This window comes from Cibotium barometz, chromosome 33 (genome assembly GCF_041138505.1).
Source record: "Cibotium barometz isolate CiBa-2024 chromosome 33, ASM4113850v1, whole genome shotgun sequence".
Taxonomy (NCBI): Eukaryota; Viridiplantae; Streptophyta; class Polypodiopsida; order Cyatheales; family Cibotiaceae; genus Cibotium; species Cibotium barometz.
Genome location: NC_141078.1, coordinates 6,834,559 through 6,855,107, shown reverse-complemented (window position 1 = coordinate 6,855,107; position 20,549 = coordinate 6,834,559). Strand labels below are relative to the sequence as shown.

Genomic DNA, 20,549 nt, shown 5'->3' with positions numbered 1-20,549 from the left:
TTGTCCAAGAAAAAAAAAAAACATACATACCCATCACTACACTACTTCCAATACTTCCACACACCTGTTCCCTGTCATCAGAAGACGGGGCCTTCAATGGGGTAGCTCCCCATCCACCCATAAAGCAAACATGTCCACACACATCTTTGATGATATTCAAAACCTTTTTACATAGAGTACCCCATGTGCCTCTCCAATAGACGGCCACACACAGAGGGCTGCAGGAAGACACCTAACTTGTAGCTCGGGTGAGTCTGACTCAACCTCAAAGAAAGCCTTGCACACCAGCAAACAAATGCCTTTAAAATGGACAACAACTACATCCAGAAACTAACCCATCCCTCACTTGCGATGCATAGGATAGAATTCACATTTCCTCCCAATCAAAAAGTGAACCTTTAACCATAAATTGGCACTTTTGTTAATGTTACGTCCCGACATGCCTAGGATTAGGGCTAGGGGCATGTGCTAACCCCAGTAGCACATGCCCCTAGCCCTAATCCTAAACCCAGTTAGGGTTAGGATTAACCTAGTATTAGGGTTAAGTGCTTAGCCGAGGTGTGGGGACCATGAGTGTTCACACGTGGGCTAAGGGCGCTAGCAAGAAGAGGTCTATATTGGCTAAGAGCTTGTAATTAATAGCCTAGCGCTAATAATGGCTAAAATCTTATAAATAAATCAAGACAGCTAATCAATAAAGCAGGGGCCAATAATAGCCAGGTTATTACCATATAAGTGACTTGGTGTCATGGCCCTGTGAAAATGGAGCAGGACAAGTGTGGGCATGGTGGTTGCAGAGTCAGAATATTTTATGATTCACATGGGGGGTGCCCGGACAGTGTTTAAGATGTGTGGACATCCCTAGGTGTGAAGGGGGAACATTAAAACATTAAGTTTTAATGTTTATTGAAGTTTGCCCCTAGGCCTTAGTGGCCCTAGGAACTTATTTAAGTTGGGGCCCTAGGGATTAAATTGGGAAGGAATTTTCTCTCTCTCTTCTCTCTCTCTCTTCCCTTTTTGGGGAGTCGTGTAGCAAAAGTGGAGAAGCCCTCATGCGCTTGTGTTCTAGCGTGGAAAAGCTCAAGAGAAAGGAGAAGGCGGCTGTTTTGCTGTGGCTGTAGCTGTTTTTCTGAGTAGAATCAGCCGTACAGCACTGTACGGCCAGAACTGGGCACTCTCTCTCTCTCTCTTTCTCATCTGTTGCTGGCGGCGCACAGGACAGCTGCTGGAAACTCTGCGCAGAAGCTCTGTACAGGCTGTACAGACTGTTTTTCAGCAAGTACACCTTGTACAGCTGCCGTACAGTGTACGGGCAGCAAGGTACAGAAGGTACAGTTGCTGCAGAGGTGTTAGCAGGTGCTGGACAGGTGCTGGACAGGCCTGTTTTCTCAAATTCAGGCAGGTACAGAAGTGGACAGCAGACTGTTTATGCAAGTACAATGCCTGGCACGTATCCCGAGGCGGTACAGACGGGTACTGTGCTGATTTTCAGATCTGTACTCTCAAGGACAGCATAGGAGTGAGCATCAGGAGGAGGATACAGGCAAGAGCAAGCACACGTGTGAAGCAGGGTTGTGGATTCAAGTGCCTGCAGGCACAGATTGGTGCTGTTGCTTCCTCCAGTGTTGTTTCACGAGCTGAACTTGGTAAGCTCTGTTTCTGTTCATCCATCTCTCTTTCTACTGCTTGATGTCTGCTGCAGGTATGTGTTATCTGGCTCCTTGTGAGAGGAGGGGTTTGGCAGATTGACAAGAGATTAAGACAGAGATTGGACAGCACATGTATGTTTGAGCTGAGAAGATGTTTCATGCTCTTGAGTTATGCCAGATGTATGCCCATGGCTGGCCTGCTTTGTGAACTTGGCTGATCAGAGGGAGGCACAGTGTGTTGTTTGAAGACACAGATCTGTGTGCATAGATCCTCTGTGCCGAGAAGGATTTGTGGGCCGTCAGATTGGACTTACAGGTGTAAACTCTTGGCTGGTCTTTGTGTTGTACTCAGCCATACATATTATTTTAATTGAATAAAGAAATACCGCAAGGGGCGCCAAGCTTTGGGGCCAACAGGTGTCGTTGTGTTTTCAGATTTGGGCACTCTAGCTCCAATCTGTGTTTTGTTTCTCATCTAGACTACAAGTGGACAGGTGATTGCTCCTACCGCACTCTGGTTTTCTATCAGAGGCCGGTTTCAAGGTTCCGTTGCCAGGACCAATCATCAACTTTCTGAAGGGGGTGAGCTCGTGGTTGCTTTGGAGAAAGCCATCGCTGAAAATTCAGCAAACATGTCTGATACAGAGGAAGAGTACTTCTATCATGAAGAAGAAGAGCAAGAGACTTCTCCTGAAAGAGATGTATCTGAGGATATTTTTGCAGGAGAACAGGCTGCAGATGTTGAGCCTTATGAGGATGTAACACAGCCAGAAGATGTGCATAGTAAAGAGGATGATGATGCTCGGTTCAAAGATCGCTTGGCTGGTGTTATGGATACTTTTATGCAGCTCACACAGAGCGAGAGATTTGCTGAATTTTTGAGATCTCGCTCAGAGCCCCGCACAGAGCCCGTGAAAAAGAAGAAGAAGGTTCGTTCAAAGAATCTTTCTCATGGTCATAGTGGTACCACTCCACAGGATCCATCTCCTGCACAGTTTCCGAACATGCAGCATGCTTTTGGTGCTAACCCACACAGTTCCTTCTATGGACAGCCACCTATTCCTCAGCAGAACATGCATCCAGGGTACTTTGGTGGTGGCTCAGTGTTTCAATCCATGACTGGGGGTTATCCTCAGGGAGGCATGGGTATGTATGGGCCTTTTGGAGCCAATTTTCAGCCTGGCATGCAAGGGAATATGTATGGTGGTATGCAGTCCGGTATGCAAGGAAATGTGTTTGGAAGCATGCAACCTGGGATGCAAGGCAATATGTTTGGTGGCATGCAGCCAGGTTTGCAGCATGGAATGTATGGAAACATGGCTGGGATGTATGGTATGCCTGGTGTTGGAATGGGAAATGTTGACCCAATGATGGGTATGAATGTTGGGGGCAGCAATCTTACGAAACCACTTCCATATGATAATCTAACGCCTATGGGAAAGGCGAAGGATTACAAGGAAGGGGGAGCTGCAGTGAAGTTTGACACTTTCAGTGGGGCCAAGGATAAATTGAAAGCACTTACCTTTTTACAGCAGTTTGATGCTGCTTTTTCTGGTGGGAATTACACAGAGTCCTCGAAGGTGAGGAAAGCTGCCACTTTTCTCAAGGGCAATGCTTTGCAGTGGTGGTCTACTCTTCTTTTGCAGGGCATAGCACCCACCACATGGGTCCAATTTAAACAGGTTTTCTCTTCCGTATGGCTCACATCTACATTTGAGGTGGATGTTATGACCGCATGGCACAAGCTGGATGCTTCAAAGTGTGATAGTTTGGAGGATTATAACAAGAAGTTTTGGGAAGCTCTACTCCCAGTGACTTCTTATCGTGCCGTGCCATTGTCTGAGCAGGTTGAGAAATATTGTTGTGGGCTGCCCAAAGAGGTACGAGATTACTGTATAAAGACAAGAGTAACGAACATGTCACAGATGATTGAAAATGCTATGACAGCTAATGCGTTACTCACAGGTGGTTCATCTGGGTTTAAAGGCAGTAAGAAATTGGGCAAGAAAGCTGAAAAATTTGGGCATGCTTCTCGTGATACTAAAGGGTCTTCAGAGACAAAGTATAAGAAGTTGCCAATGCCCAAAAGGACTTCTGAGGAAAGACAGGCTTTGAGAGATGCTCAAAAGTGTTTTTACTGTACTGAAGAGGGGCATATGTCATTCAATTGTCCCAAAAGAACGTCCAAGAAGGACCCTGACAATAAAGGAGAGCCCAAGCCAAAGAAACAAAAGCCTTCTGCAGGCTTAGTTCCTGATCTTGTGGGTGAGCAGCTAGGTGGTGAAGCTACAGAGTTGTGCAGGGCATGGGGCAAAGTGAGAGATCAGAATGCTTTGATCTTCTTTGACACAGGTGCTAGAGCCAACTTCATTTCACCAGATTTGGCTGGCCGATTAGGGATTCGCGCAGAGGAGATGGGGCCGTTACATGAGGCAAACATGGCTTGTCCAGGGTATGCAGAACCTGTTACTCCTATTATTGGGAAGCTTCGGCTTCATTTGCAGGGTTATGTGGACAGCGAGGAGTTCTTCATCATGCCTTTGGATGGCTGTGATGTTTTGTTGGGGATGCCATGGTGCCACAGGGTACATGCGGTGGTGGATACTTACAATAGGAAAATTACTTTGACTCATAGAGGGAAAGAGCATGTATTGGATGTAAAACTCAAAGGGGAATCTGTCCCTATTGTATCCGCTTCGGCGATTTCATCAGTAATGAAAAAGCATCTTTCCGCGTACTTGATTTATGTAAAGGATGCACAGGATGATGAGTCTAAGTCTAATTTGTCGATGTTAGATAAGGACAGGGCTGATTTCTTAAGTGGGTTTCAAGACTGTTTTTCCGAGTCATTGCCAGGAGAATTACCTCCTGAGAGGCCAGAAGATCATGCTATAGATCTGATTCCTGGTAGTACTCCACCGAATAGACCGCCGTATCGTGTTAGTGCAGCCCAACAAGAAGAGATTATGAGTCAGGTGCAAGAGCTATTGAATAAGGGGTTGATACAGCCTAGCTCATCACCCTTTTGCTCACCTGTGCTCTTAGTGCAGAAGAAGGATGGTTCTTGGCGCATGTGTATTGATTACAGAGCGCTGAATAAGAATACCATCAAGAATCGATTCCCCATACCGAGGATCGATGACATATTGGACCGCTTACAGGGCTCCACAGTTTTCAGTCGTATTGACTTGAAAAGCGGGTATCATCAGATACGCATTAGACCCGAGGATGTGCATAAGACAACATTCCGAACCACATTTGGGTTGTATGAGTTCTTGGTTATGCCCTTTGGTTTGACAAATGCGCCTGCCACATTTAACAGAATGATGGACAGGATTTTCAGGCCTCATAGAGAGTTTGTAGGCACATTCTTTGATGATATGATTGTGCATTCACAAACTGAGGAAGAGCATAGAAGGCATTTGGCCATTGTGTTTGCAGAACTCAGAAACCATAGATTGGTGGTTAATGGCAAGAAGAGTGAGTTCTTTTTGCAGGAGATACATTTCTTGGGGCATATTGTATCTGGTCATGGAGTCCGTATGGATCCAGCAAAGGTGGAAGCAATACTTAATTGGCCAGCTTTGAGGACCGTGCATGATGTACGCAGCTTTCTAGGATTGTGTTCCTATTACAGGCGTTACATACGGCACTTTGCTGAAATTGCTTCGCCTCTTCATGCTTTGACGAAGAAAGCAACTCCGTTTAGATGGGCTGATCGGGAAATTACAGCATTCAAAAAGCTCAAAGAAAAGCTTACTTCGGACCCAGTATTGGTGTTACCGGATCTCCGAAAGGCTTTTGTTGTCCAGTGTGATGCATGTGGAAGTAGCATTGGTGCAGTTCTCATGCAAGAGGGACATGTGATAGCCTATGAGAGTAGAGTTTTGCAAGATGCCGAGAAGCGTTTACAGGTGTATGAGAAAGAGATGTTGGCTGTAATTCACGCTCTTTCTACATGGAAACACTACTTGCTTGGGGCTGATTTTACTGTACAGACAGATCATCAGACCTTGCGTTATTTCCTCACGCAGACTAAGCTTTCAGAGAAGCATATGCGTTGGGCAAACTTTTTGTCAATGTTTCACTTCCAGATTGTGCATGTGGAAGGCAAAAAGAATGTAGTGGCAGATGCTTTGTCACGCAAGCCACAGGTCTCTGCAGTTTCACTTGCTTATCATCATGAGCTTGATGAAATGAAAGAGCAGTATGTCCATGATGAGGATTTTGAAAAGTTGTATGATCAGATGTCTGAGGGTCAGCGGCATGAGCATTACACTCTCAGAGATGGGTTTTTATTGATGCATGGCAGACTGTGTGTTACCAGGCCATTGCGACTCAAGGTTATGATTGAAAGTCATGCTCCACCGTATGCAGGTCATAGAGGGATTGACGCCACGGTCAAAGCAGTGGAGACTTTCTTTTATTGGCCAACCTTGAGAAGAGATGTTGATGCCTTTGTGAGGCAATGCATCGTATGTCAGAAGGTAAAGTTTGACCGTCAGAAGACACCAGGGTTATTACAGCCTTTACCTATTCCGGATAGACCTTGGGAGAGCATTGCCATGGATTTTGTATTTGATCTTCCACGGACACAAACGGGAAATGATGGGATCTGGACTATCATATGTAGGTTCAGTAAGCAGGCTCATTTCATTCCCGTGAGGAAGACAATTAAAGTGGATCATATGGTGAAGTTGTTCATGGCGAACATCTTCAAGTATCATGGCTTGCCTACGTCTATCATTAGTGACCGTGATCCACGGATGACGAGTTTGTTTTGGAGAGGGTTGTTTGACAACATGGGTACAACTCTCAAGTTTTCATCGTCATTTCATCCACAGACAGATGGTCAGTCAGAAGAGGCTAACTCTACAGTGTTGGATCTTCTCACGTGTTATGTGTCAGAGCACAAGCAACAATGGGAAAAGTATCTTCCTTTGGTGGAGTTTGCATATAACAACACTGTACATAGCTCGACAGGCAAGGCGCCTTTTGAGATTGTAGAAGGAGGGAAGAAGGTACCACCCATTTTGCATACAAAGGATAAGATCTTTGAGGCTGATCAGTATGTGGAGAGCTTGGATGAAGCTTATCGGAGAGTTAAGTTGGCCCTCCAGAAAACTCAGCAGAAGCAAAAGAAAGCCGCAGACCGTCACAGACGTGATTTACAGTTTGCATTGGGTGATTGGGTTCTTTTGCGTTTTGAAAAGGCTAGACTCAAGAAGATGAAGGGTAAAGAGCGCTTATTCCCTAAGTTGAGCATGCGATATTATGGGCCTTTTCAAGTTTTGGAAAAGATTGGTGAGGTAACCTATCGTTTGAAGTTACCAGATCACTGGAGGATTCACAATGCTTTTCACGTGAGTCTTCTTAGACCTTTCCGTGGGGATGTGCCTGAGGATGTATCAGATGAGGCTCAGCCGGAAGTTGAGGAACTTGATGAGGTTCTGATTCCAGAGCAGATACTGGCACATAAAGAAAGGAAGGTACGAGGTAAAGTTTCCCGTCGCTATCTTGTGAAGTTCAAGAACTATTCACCGATGGATGCGAAGTGGATGGAGGAAGGTGACTTAACAGATTCACCTCAGGTTTTGCAGCTTTATCTCGAAGCCTTTGAGTTAGAGCCGACTCTTATTGTGGCTCATTCAGGTTCAGCAGAGCATGAGTCTGGAGCATTACCTGATGCTCAAGAGGGGGGTAGCACCTTCACTCCCTTGATACAGACAGGCTCAGATGACATCTAGAGGTCGCTTGGTGCAGATTTTATCTCATCCGAAGGTACTGAGGCTGACAGTACATCTGTTTATGGGACTTCTATGATATATGTGTACTAGTCACATGGAGATTTTTGTGGATATGTATGGTTCACAGTGGTATACAACTTGGACTATTACTATGCCATTGGTTTGCAGTGAATGTTGATACATATGTATGGCTCAGAGAGATTGGGACGCTGATCTTGCCATATTGTATATTTCACTTTGGATATTTTGATGCATCACCAGAATGCAATCGAGGACGCTTGCCATCTTTCAAGAGGGGGGTATGTCATGGCCCTGTGAAAATGGAGCAGGACAAGTGTGGGCATGGTGGTTGCAGAGTCAGAATATTTTATGATTCACATGGGGGGTGCCCGGACAGTGTTTAAGATGTGTGGACATCCCTAGGTGTGAAGGGGGAACATTAAAACATTAAGTTTTAATGTTTATTGAAGTTTGCCCCTAGGCCTTAGTGGCCCTAGGAACTTATTTAAGTTGGGGCCCTAGGGATTAAATTGGGAAGGAATTTTCTCTCTCTCTTCTCTCTCTCTCTTCCCTTTTTGGGGAGTCGTGTAGCAAAAGTGGAGAAGCCCTCATGCGCTTGTGTTCTAGCGTGGAAAAGCTCAAGAGAAAGGAGAAGGCGGCTGTTTTGCTGTGGCTGTAGCTGTTTTTCTGAGTAGAATCAGCCGTACAGCACTGTACGGCCAGAACTGGGCACTCTCTCTCTCTCTCTTTCTCATCTGTTGCTGGCGGCGCACAGGACAGCTGCTGGAAACTCTGCGCAGAAGCTCTGTACAGGCTGTACAGACTGTTTTTCAGCAAGTACACCTTGTACAGCTGCCGTACAGTGTACGGGCAGCAAGGTACAGAAGGTACAGTTGCTGCAGAGGTGTTAGCAGGTGCTGGACAGGTGCTGGACAGGCCTGTTTTCTCAAATTCAGGCAGGTACAGAAGTGGACAGCAGACTGTTTATGCAAGTACAACGCCTGGCACGTATCCCGAGGCGGTACAGACGGGTACTGTGCTGATTTTCAGATCTGTACTCTCAAGGACAGCATAGGAGTGAGCATCAGGAGGAGGATACAGGCAAGAGCAAGCACACGTGTGAAGCAGGGTTGTGGATTCAAGTGCCTGCAGGCACAGATTGGTGCTGTTGCTTCCTCCAGTGTTGTTTCACGAGCTGAACTTGGTAAGCTCTGTTTCTGTTCATCCATCTCTCTTTCTACTGCTTGATGTCTGCTGCAGGTATGTGTTATCTGGCTCCTTGTGAGAGGAGGGGTTTGGCAGATTGACAAGAGATTAAGACAGAGATTGGACAGCACATGTATGTTTGAGCTGAGAAGATGTTTCATGCTCTTGAGTTATGCCAGATGTATGCCCATGGCTGGCCTGCTTTGTGAACTTGGCTGATCAGAGGGAGGCACAGTGTGTTGTTTGAAGACACAGATCTGTGTGTATAGATCCTCTGTGCCGAGAAGGATTTGTGGGCCGTCAGATTGGACTTACAGGTGTAAACTCTTGGCTGGTCTTTGTGTTGTACTCAGCCATACATATTATTTTAATTGAATAAAGAAATACCGCAAGGGGCGCCAAGCTTTGGGGCCAACAGGTGTCGTTGTGTTTTCAGATTTGGGCACTCTAGCTCCAATCTGTGTTTTGTTTCTCATCTAGACTACAAGTGGACAGGTGATTGCTCCTACCGCACTCTGGTTTTCTATCAGAGGCCGGTTTCACTTGGGGTCAGTTATTAGACACAAGAGGTCAAGTAGTCACGCGGTGGTCTGGAGCTACCAAGGAAGCATGGAGGATGTCGTGGCCATAGAGCTGCAAGGTGGGTGGTTCAGCGTACTGGTATGGGACGCTAGGTTGGGGTCATCGGTACCAAGCACACTCGCGGTAGACCTCAGGCTCAGGGGTGGTTCGAGGCACTGAACCTACGGTTCGGTGGTGAGTCGCTAGCCACAATCCATTGCAGTCATGTGATGCATACAACAATGTCCAGGTCTACGGAACCTCTTACAGTTATGGTGCTAGGTCAATTAATCCTTGTGTGTGGTCTCTAGAGACCTTATAGTTAACAACATAAATTTCTTACGACACTTTAATGATGTGTAGATAGGGCAAAATTTGATTCATACCCTGACAGCACCCCGCATTGACGAGAAGAGACTTTTCTGCATAAGTCAATGCAAAAGACCTTAGTGAAGTCTATCAACAATTCCATCAAAGAAAAGCAATGCAATCAAATGGCCAACTACCAATGGGTGCCATTGTGCACTGCTGCCACTGTTTGTATTCGTACACTCTTTTCTCCTCCCAGTAATGAAAATGGCTGGACCTTTTGAACTATCCAAAAAATCCCCTAGTGTGTGAAGAAACAAATTTCTTTCATCTCGAGGGACAGCCCTGGCCATCCACCTCTGCAGATCTGGAAAGTACACAATCACTCCTCCTGAAGATGTGCCCAACTGCAAAATAAAAAACAGCAAAAACATGAACAAAATTCTGCCCAGCATAATGAGGCGTTGAATACCTGTCTGCAATTATCGACCTTCTACACCTCTACCAAGAACCCTTACGTATACATCTATCAGTATCATCCACAAAGAGTCTAGTAGTAATACCTCGGAGAAAGCCTCTATTGGAGTCATCCAAGGTTCCCTTTCTGGACATTTTGCATCCACTTTCTCCAGCTCTTTAACTGTACAAAGAGATAGAAGAACCAGTTAGTGGACTTAAATGCATTTACAAACCTTAATAATGCATTGGATTTGGTCATTTACCATCACATATGATCACAGAATTCGTGTTTTTCTTTGAGCTTGCCCCAACTTTCTTGTTGCCCACCGTCTCAAACTTTACTCCAATTTTTTCCGGAAAGGCTTCTGATATGGAGGTAACCAATCCTTGCTGTCCCACTCTTAAACTTGACCTAACCAGAAACAAAATGACAGTTCCCAACAAGCCTGCCTTTTAAAGATGTTAATATAATTCAAAATTATAAATAGCACATTTATGATCATTTTATATAATTGAAAACTTTTAACAAAACAAATACAACGATAAATTTTTAAATGATTTACAAAACATAAAAAATTATTTGTTTATTGGCCAACATATGAAGTTTTAGTTCAAATTTATTGAGAAGATTTCTCCTTTTAATTGTCATAATAAAGAGACCAATTATCAACATAAAGAATAATCAATAAGACACATAATATTTCAACTAGTTTATCATGATATGTATCCCTTATAACTTCAATTCATTTTTTTAATGTGGAATTTCTGTTTTAATGTGTGCATGCATCCAAGACAGAAAAAGAAATAAAAGTTATATTGACATCTACAAAACACCAAAGAATCTATCAAACCAAAAAGTGTTCCATACATTCATAAAGTGACTATATCATGAGTTAAGATGGGAAAAAACAATCCGGCTCAAAAGAACAAAACATCCGTGTGTATGACAATGTGACATTGTATTCATGGCATGTACTGAGGAGGAAAACCTATATTACTCTCAGATTTCCAAGTCTTCCGCGCGCATATTGGCCTATGTTAGAGGCCATCAGGTCTACCTTTGGGCTTGTTCTTCAAGTGCCCCCCCTTCACGCCTTGCCGACATCTTCTGCCCAGGTGGTCACTGCCTCGGCGGATGCTGTCCCCAGGGTCATGGTTCTTGCCGTCCTTCAGTCCGCCAGGTGTGGCGTGTTGTCTCTCACGCCCGCCCCCCTAGTGTGATTGATGGGAAGGCTTCCTCAGATCACGTACAGATAGATGATGTTTCTGGTCAGAGGGATGTGTCAGCTGATGCATCTTGCAGAGAGATGATATTTCAGATCAAGATGATCTTGTGGAGTCCTCTCTACTTGGAGGGGGAGATATGGAGGATGTTTAGCACAGTGGGGATCATGTATTGCAGGATTTTCAGCATGATGCCATTGCCCTTGATGCCCCGCAGGGCGAACAAGTTTCTCGTACATATGCAGGCACGGTGCAGGGCCTCGGACAAGGGCATGTCAGTGGACTTTGCCCTGTGGATTTTTACGTCCTCCAGCATTATGAGAGGCGTCCTCAGGCTGCCCATCGTCTTCTTAGATCGGGGGTCAAACCCTCTTCTCTTCCATGAGCATTGTCTCATGGAATGTTCACGGCCTTGGAGGGCTTCCCACCCGTGGTAGGAAGCGCCTTCTGAAGGACCAGCTTCACCCTGCTGTTACAAGAGGGTCTATGGATGTGCTTTTGTTGCAGCAACACAAATTGGATAGATCTCAGTGTGGCAAAATTGGTAAGATGCTTTCTGGCCACACCTTCTGGTCCTCGGCAGTTGGGACTAGAGGGGGTGTTTGTATTTCAGTGGGGCAGCATCTATTATACCTCATGTTGGGCATGGTGTTATCATCCCTGCTAGAGCGCAGTGGATCTTGATCATGCATGAGGGTCAGAAATTGGGAATCTTGAATATCTATGCACCTAACGTGAGAGGTGAAAGGGTGGCCTTTTGGGACACCATTACAAATGTCATTCCCCAGGTTGATCATTGGATAGTGGGAGGGGATTTTAATATGGTTGAGCAACCTTCCGACAAGAAGGGTGGACGCGAAGGGGGTTTACACCCTTTGGAGCGAGCCTCATGGGAGAGGTTCACGCTTTCCTTTTTTGGCAGGGATTGCTGGACTGAGGATGACTTCCAGAGAAGGCCAAATTCCTTGTCTTTCTCTTAGCACAACCAAAGGAGCGGGGATGAGAGCATCTTTGCACATCTGGACAGGTTTTATGTAGATGATTGGTCCTTGGACAGAGGAGGCACCATTGCTATTATACCTGGCACCACCAAATCGGATCATTGCCCCGTCATTTTGTGTCTCAGGGAGCCTGGGGCTTGCTCGGCCTCTCCCTGTATCCGTATCCCTGACTCTCTTTATCTAGATGCTAATATTTCCCTTGAGATCAGAGAGAGATGGAGATCTTGTGACGGTCCTGATCCTTGTCATAATATTGCGCTAGCTCTTGAGAGGACCAGCCATCATTATCATAGCATTGCCTTGTCTAAGAAGCAAGAGGCTCTGGACAAGGAGAGAGCTATTAGGCGTAGGATTGCTGCTCTTCAAAGGGAACATGAAAAGCATCCACATGCGACTTGGATTACAGACCTCTTGACCACAGTTAGAGCAGAGCTGCAGTTGGCCATGGACTGGAGGGCTGAGTTCGCCTTTCATGTGAACGAGGCCTTTTGGACTCGGATGGGTGGCAGATGCAACAAAGAGTTTTTTTCAGCACACATGCCTTCCCATAGCACGGACTCTGTGAGGTACTTGCAGGATTCACAGGGTGAGGTTCAGATTGAGCCTCATAAGGTGAGGGATATTGCTTCAGAATTTTATCGGTCTTTGTTGACTGTAGAGGTGCCCTCCCCTCAGAGAGATGTGGCACGGCAGAAAGCTTGGGAGTGCATGCCCAGGCTCATTACAGATGCTGTGTGTTCTTCCCTGGATGCCCCTTTCTCGAAGGATGAATTCCTTCATGCTCTACATGCTCTTTCCAATGGTTCATGCCCCGGGGATGATGGTCTTTCTCCCACCTTCTTTATTCTTTTTTGGGATCATATTGGAGATGCTTTCACTGTTGCCCTTCAGGAAATGTGGGTGTCGGGTATGATGCCTCCATACCTCACGGAGGGACTGATTCACCTTATCCCCAAGAGTGGGGACAAGCCTGACATCAAGCAATGGAGGCCCATCACCCTCCTTGGTTCTGCATATAAAATCTTAGCGAAAGCCTTGAGTATAAGGTTGCGGCCGATTCTCCAATAAGGACTATCCATGATACCCATAATGGGTTCCTCCATGGAAGGAGTATATTTGATAACATCTTTTCTTTCTGGAAAGCTGTCAAGTGGGCAAAGGCTAGTCAGTAGCCTCTTGCCATTCTTTTGCTTGATTTTGAAAAAGCTTATGACAGAGTGCATTGGGGTTTTTTGGAGGGCACTATGGCACACATCGGGTTTTCCCAAAACTGGATCAGAGGTGTGTCTTGCCTATACAGGGAGGCTCATAGCACTGTTTTAGCCTATGGGGGGCGTGGTGAGCGTTTTCAGATTTCCCGTTCAGTGAGGCAGGGCTGTCCCCTCGCCCCTTTACTGTACCTCATTGTAGCTGAGGCTATGAGCAGGTTTCTTTGGGCTGCCCCTGGTGCCTTGGAAGCCTTTTGTTTGGCAGCAAGAGCTACTATCAATTGGCATAAGTCAGTTCGTTTTTGGATCAGTGATTCTCCTCTTGCAGATTGGGGTACAGATGTTGGTTTTACTTGGATTGAGAGGATGCTCTGCTAGATACCTTGGTTGTCAGGTGGGTGTTGACATCTCCCCTGCACAACAGTTTGCTCCAGTGCTCTTAAGCGTTAAAAGCAAACTTCATCACCGGAGTAGGAGGAAGCTCGACTTGGCCTCTAGAGCTTTGGTGGTTAATCAAGTTTTGCTAGCCACAACTTGGTTTATCGCTTCGTGCTGGATTCTTCATAAGGGCTGCATTGGACAGCTTCGTCGCCTTATTCGGAACTTTCTTTGGTCAGGGCTTGATGGAAATGCACACACCAGGGCTAGAGTTGCTTGGGAAACCATTATCAGGCCTAAGCAGGAAGGGGGATTGAATATCATTGACCCTGAGGTGCAATGTAAGGCTTTGCTGTGTAAGCTGGTTGTTAGGGGCTTTCTTCCAGGCTCTGAGCCGTGGAAGGACTTTCTCATGCACAGCAGATCATGAAGTGTGTCCCTGTTCGCGGAGGTGACTGGACTCTCAGCTCACGCTTTATTTTTTCGAATGCAGTTCACCACTCCCCTTCAATCCCCCCTGGTTAGGTCCCTCCTACGGGCCTGGGACTGCCTGAGGAGTTTTTTTGGTGCACACCCCCCCGCGTTCAGCGGAGGAAGTTAACCGGCAGCCCATTCTGTGGAATGATTTGATCTTAGATGTGCAAGGTAGGTCTCTTGGGGCAGCTATGCATATTCTTTGGGCTGGATGGGAGACGCTTTGCCCCACAGTGTTGGCTTGGAAGAGGTTTCAGAGCCTCACCGAGGTACAAAGATTGGATCTCACGCAGCATTTGAGAGGCTTTAGTCGGAGGATTGCACAGATTGACGCAGCCATTCCCAACCACTGGATTACTGGATCTTTCTTGGAAGACCGTCATCATTTTTGGTTTGGGGTTTTTTTCTCGGACAGGTGTTCCTCTTCAGGTTATGGGTCTCCCCTTGCCTAGGGAGGATGATGTACCGGTCTTTTTTTCTGTTCAGGATGGATGGCAGTTGGAGTGATGTGAACCATACAACCAAAGACGTGCTTCCCTAACCTGCCAACAACTTTGAGTGGACGAATCTGGGGGCTTTCAATAACGTCCTGCACGGGCTGCCCTATCAGACATTTGCATTGGGACCTCGGTGAGTGGGGGTGGAAGGATGCTTGTAACCCCTTGAAAAGCATGCCTTTTTTCAGTTATACAATGCGAAATGCCAGACATCTTATCTTGGGACTCATTCAGAGTGTCCCTGCTCTTAGACCCCATTGGGAATCTTACGGCATTTCGACTCACATTCAGAGGGTTTTTTGGCGGAGATTGTGGCATTCTTATATAGGAAGCCACAGATTTCCTCCTTTATTTGGGTTTCTCTTCATGGTGGTCTAGCCACCAATCAGTGGAGGTCAGCTACTAGTGCTTACCCAGCATGCCCTAGATGTGCAGGAGTTTCGGAGTCAGTTTACCATTGCTTATGGGAATGAACGGAAGCACAGAGGGTTTGGTCTGCGATTGCACACCTCTTTGGTAGGATTAAGAGGGATGCTATCATTTCTTTTGGTTCTATTATTTGGTTGACACAGTCTGGGCCACAGCTGAGATTCGAGGGGACTGACAGGAGCTTGGCCATTATGGTTAGGCAAGGAGTTGCTCGGCAGTGTTGTCTTCAGGATTTGCCACTTTCACACTTTGTCCCTCCAGCACAGAGGTTAGACAGTTCTTGGGAGATTATTGCTAGCATCTCAGCCTGGAATATCTGGAAGGCTAGATGCACCGAGGCTATTGAGAGTACTCCCGTTCTTGTTTCTCAGTGTCCTTGCAGGATTTGGAGTGATATTATTCACACCATCATGGCTACTTGGGCCAGAATCCAGGGATCTTCGAGGACTGCGGAGAGGAAGCGCGGCCAGTGAAACGAGACCCAAGCAGGGGTCACCCCTTCCTGGACTCACTTCTCCAGTTAGCACTTTAATATACACTCTTAAAAGACAATAGCACAAGACAAAGTAGCAATAAAAAGTAATTAACAACTCTGAGCATAGATAGATGACACCACACTGAGGCCGGAACGGCCGGCCCCCCCCCAAGGATTGTTATTATTACTTGGGAGAATTTGTTACAAGTACACGGGCCCAAGGCCAGATTTCCAATAAGCAATGCACGATGAAAAAAAAACAAAGTATCAAACCCAAACATGTTTGTTGATGCCGAGTCTGCAGTCACCAAGGGCTGCCCCGTCCATAGCACCTTCCAGAGTCACACTCTGCGTGCAATCCACCCGTCCCTGGCACTACGGATCACGCCGTGCCAGTCCTAGCGATGGGGCACCCTCACGGAGTTGACTCGGTGAATGGAAGAGGAGTCCAGACATAGGAGAGCAGGAGAATTCCTCATTCTTCGCGATGAAAATCTTCTGGAGCCACCGTACAGCCAGTAGGAAGAGTGAAACAACCTGGGCCACTTGTAGGAAATGCGTATGTCCTAAATCCACGCGGATAACCCCACTGGTTTGACCTGCTGTACCTGCTGTACGACCAGAATCAGCAAATAATGATGGTACTGTACCTGCTGTACCTGCTGTACCTGCTGTACGACCAGAATCAGCAAATAATGATGGTACTGTACCTGCTGTACCTGCTGTACGACCAGAATCAGCAAGTAATGATGGTACTGTACCTGCTGTACTTGCTGTACGACCAGAATCAGCAAATAATGATGGTACTGTACCTGCTGTACCTGCTGTACGACCAGAATCAGCAAATAATGATGGTACTGTACTTGCTGTACCTGCTGTACGACCAGAATCAGCAAGTAATGATGGTACTGTACCTGTTGTACCTGCTGTACGACCAGAATCAGGAAATAATGATGGTACTGTACCTGCTGTACCTGCTGTACCTGCTGCTGTACCTGCTGTACCTGCTGTACGACCAGAATCAGCAAATAATGAGTGCTCCAACCTGTTTTCTCTAAATCCCAGCAAGCAGTTGTGTGTTTTCTTTCTCCAAAATGCAAGAGAGAGGGCTGGAAGTGAGGCGCCTTCCTCCCATGCAAAGGATTGGGTGTGGTAGGTGGGGTAGGTGGCCAACCCCCACCCCACATGCTATAAAAGGGTGCCCAGGCCAAAAGAAGGTGCCCACACTTATAAAGTGTCCACCTACTTTTAATGAAGTATGAAACCTGTAAGTTATAAGACTTATAACTTAAAACTCTTATTAAAATAAGGATTTCCCACCTGTTCACACGCCACAAAACCTGTCAGAAGACAAGGCATTCCACGGCTCACGGGAGGGCGTCCCCGACCCCTGAGCTAGACACACATGTCAAGCATGCAAACGAAACCAGTTCACGCGAAAACATTTCCAAGGCAGGCAAACATGAGTGCACAATGCAACATTGTTAAAGGATAATCTCCGTTCATGTACTTGCACAATACTTGACATTTCCGGGCACAAACAGGCCCACCGGAAAGTCAATTCCAGGTACACACACAGTGTACAATCCACCCGTCCCTGGCACTACGGATCACGCCGTGCCAGTCCTAGCGGTGGTAATCCAGAAACATACACCGTGTGCAATCCACCCGTCCCTGGCACTACGAATCACGCCGTGCCAGTCCTAGCGATGGAGCACCACTACGGAGTATGCTCATCCAGAGCCCAAAGCTCACACAAGAAGATAAGAGGACCATTAGATAGCTCAATGGTGACATCTCCCCGTCTTCTAAACAGTTGTCCGCAACTGAAAAGCTTCCAAATAGTCATGGAGAAGCTGCGGATAATCTTTGAAGTAGTCCTCATCAACCCACTTAGCATCAATGGGGAGATAGTTCTTGAACTTCACCAAATAGCGTCTTACAAGCTTGCCTGCAGATAGCTTACGCTCTTTATGAAACACAATCTGCTCTGGTTGCAAAATCTCTTCCAACTCATCCACTTCTGGTGGATCCTCAATGATAGGAAGACTTGGTTCCGGACCCACATACTTTCGTAAGAGGCTAACATGGAAAGCATTATGTATCTTCCAATGGGATGGCAATGCTAAACGAAAAGCAACTTCATTGATCTGCTCAATGACCTTGAAAGGCCCATAATACCTGGATGAGAGCTTGGGAAACATCCCCTCCTTACCAGATCTCTTACGGAGTCTAGCTTTTTCGAATTTCAGCAATACCCAATCATTTACCTTGACATCCAAATGCTTTCTATGCTTGTCTGCAGCCTTTTTATGCTTCTCTTGAGAACGGGCTATGGCTGTCCGTACCTGTGCAAAGGCAACATCCAAGTCCCTGACAAAGTCATCAGCAGCAAAAATCTCATCCTTAGTACGTAGGATGGGAGGCAATACCACTTTGCCATAAACTATCTCAAAGGGAGCCTTCCCAGTAGAAGCATGCACCGTGTTATTGTATGCAAACTCCATAAGTGGCAAATACTTTTCCCACAAAGTCTTTTGATCAGCTACATAGCATTTGAGAAGGTCCAATACGGCTGAATTTGCTGCTTCACTTTGACCATCGGTTTGAGGATGAAAAGCGGATGAAAAATTCAGCTTTGTGCCCATATTGTCAAAAAGTGCTCTCCAGAAGAGATTGGTAGTTCGAGGATCACGGTCATCCACAATAGATTTAGGCATACCATGATGCTTGAATACCTGTGATAAGAAAACTTTTGCCATATGATCTGCCTTGATCGTTTTCTTGACCGGCAAGAAATGAGCTTGCTTGCTAAACCGGTCAACGATAGTCCATATAGCATCATTACCTTGCTGAGTGCGAGGCAAATCCATGATGAAATCCATAGCTATACTCTCCCATGGCTGCGAGGGAATAGGCAATGGTAGAAGCAATCCAGGAGACTTTTGACGATCAAACTTGACCTTTTGGCAAATGAGGCAAGCACGTACATAAGCCTCAATGTCCTTCCTCATCCCTGGCCAAAAGAAGTAGCGTTCAACCATATGAGCAGTAGGTAGAATACCTCTATGTCCTGCATACGGTGGAGCATGGCATTCTTCCAACACTTTTCGCCTCAAATCTGTGAGCACACAAAGGCAATTATCTTTAAGGAGATACCCATCTTTGATCACATATGATGCATGAGTATGACCAGCCACCAAATCAGCCCATAAATCTGAAAAATCAGCATCTATATGGTACTTATTTTGCATAGACGACAAGTCTCCATGAGAGGCAATTGAGATAGAAGCTACATACGGCCTTCGAGACAATGCATCGGCCACCACATTCTTCTTTCCCGGTGTATGCACAATCTGAAAATGAAACATAGAGAGGAAATTTGCCATCCGCATATGCTTCTCTAAGAGCTTAGTTTGAGTGAGAAAATACCGTAAGCTTTGGTTGTCGGTCTTCACCATAAACTCTGCACCCAGAAGATAGTGCTTCCAAATGGTCAATGCATGAATCACTGCCAATAGCTCCTTCTCATAGATCCCCAAAGAAAGCTCCGTATCACGCAAACGGCGGCTCTCAAATGCCACGGGGTGTCCTTCCTGGTTTAGGACAGCACCTAAACAATCTCCACATGCATCACATTCCACAAAGAATGGCTTGTGCAAGTCAGGAATGATCAACACGGGCCCAGATATGATTGCATCCTTTAGTGAATAGAAAGCTTTGCTTTCCAATGAAGTCCACTGAAAGGAGACTTTCTTCTTTGTCAACTGATGAAGAGGGGCAGCAATCAAAGCAAAATGCCATATGAACCGTCTATAGTATGAGCATAACCCAAGAAAACTACGAACCTCATGCACTGACTTGAGTTCAGGCCAATTCTTGATAGCCTCAATCTTGGCGGGATCCATTCGTATGCCATCTTGAGAAACAATATGCCCAAGATAATGAATTTCGGAGAGGAAGAACTCACTCTTCTTAGCATTGATGTGAAGTCTATGCTTTCGGAGTTCTTCAAAGACTATGGCCAAATGCTTTCTGTGCTCTTCTTCACTCTTGGAATAAACCAAGATGTCATCGAAGAAAACTCCAGTGAACGATCGATGATCTCTAAAAATCATGTCCATCATACGGTTAAAAGTGGCAGGAGCATTTGTAAGACCGAAAGGCATAACAAGATACTCGTACAAACCAAATGCTGTCCTGAAAGCGGTCTTATGCACATCCTCTGGTACTACCCGTACTTGATGATATCCACTCTTCAAATCAATTCGGCTGAAATATGCCGAGCCATCCAATCTATCCAAAATATCATCAATACGAGGAATAGGAAACCTATTCTTGATGATTAGTTTATTTAGAGCCCGATAATCCACACACATACGATAAGAGAGATCCTTCTTCTGCACTAGAAGTACGGGAGAGCAATACGGTGAAGAGCTAGGGCGGATCAAACCTTTTTGCATGAGCTCATTGACTTGCTTCATGATCTCCTCCTGCTGTGATGCACTCACACGGTATGCCGGCCTATTTGGTGGAGAACTGCCAGGCACAAGGTCTATACGATGATCCTCCGGCCGTGGTGGTGGTAGCTCCCCTGGAAGTGAATCTATAAAGCAATCTGCATATTGTTTCAAAAATTCCAGCCTATCACATGTGAGAGAATCAAGAGAATGATCAACATGGTCTACTCTATCACGAACAAAAATCATGTACGAGCAAAGACCCTTTCTCATGGCTTTATTTATTTGAATGTGGGATACAATAGGGATAGAATTCCCTTCCACACCGGCATCAATAACATGCTCTTTGCCCCTATGCATAAATGTGATCCGGTTGGTCTTGTAAGCCTTGCGAGGATCAAGACGGGAGTGCCAAGGCTTTCCAAGCAATACATCACACCCATTTAATGGTGCAATGAGGAAGTTCTCATGG

General features: G+C 45.9%; 2 protein-coding genes across 4 annotated transcripts in view; both read right to left on the bottom strand.

Moving 5' to 3' along the window:
* LOC147619241 (uncharacterized) overlaps positions 1-20,549 on the bottom strand; it is a 119,073-nt gene that overhangs the window by 51,842 nt on the left and 46,682 nt on the right. For all 3 annotated transcript variants that reach the window (XM_086772887.1, XM_086772886.1, XM_086772888.1), the window contains exons 7-10: positions 10,195-10,343; positions 10,036-10,112; positions 9,670-9,879; positions 9,550-9,585 (exon numbers count right to left, since the gene is read on the bottom strand). In XM_086772887.1, coding sequence (XP_086629013.1) covers positions 9,550-9,585; positions 9,670-9,879; positions 10,036-10,112; positions 10,195-10,343 — 472 coding nt within the window. The remainder of the gene's footprint in view (positions 1-9,549; positions 9,586-9,669; positions 9,880-10,035; positions 10,113-10,194; positions 10,344-20,549) is intronic.
* LOC147619242 (uncharacterized) lies at positions 15,742-17,414 on the bottom strand. Its single transcript, XM_086773393.1, has 3 exons — positions 17,402-17,414; positions 16,277-16,540; positions 15,742-16,228 (listed from the first exon to the last, which is right to left on the bottom strand). The coding sequence occupies exons 1-3, from the start codon at positions 17,412-17,414 to the stop codon at positions 15,993-15,995; spliced, it is 513 nt and encodes a 170-aa protein (XP_086629519.1). The 3' UTR covers positions 15,742-15,992.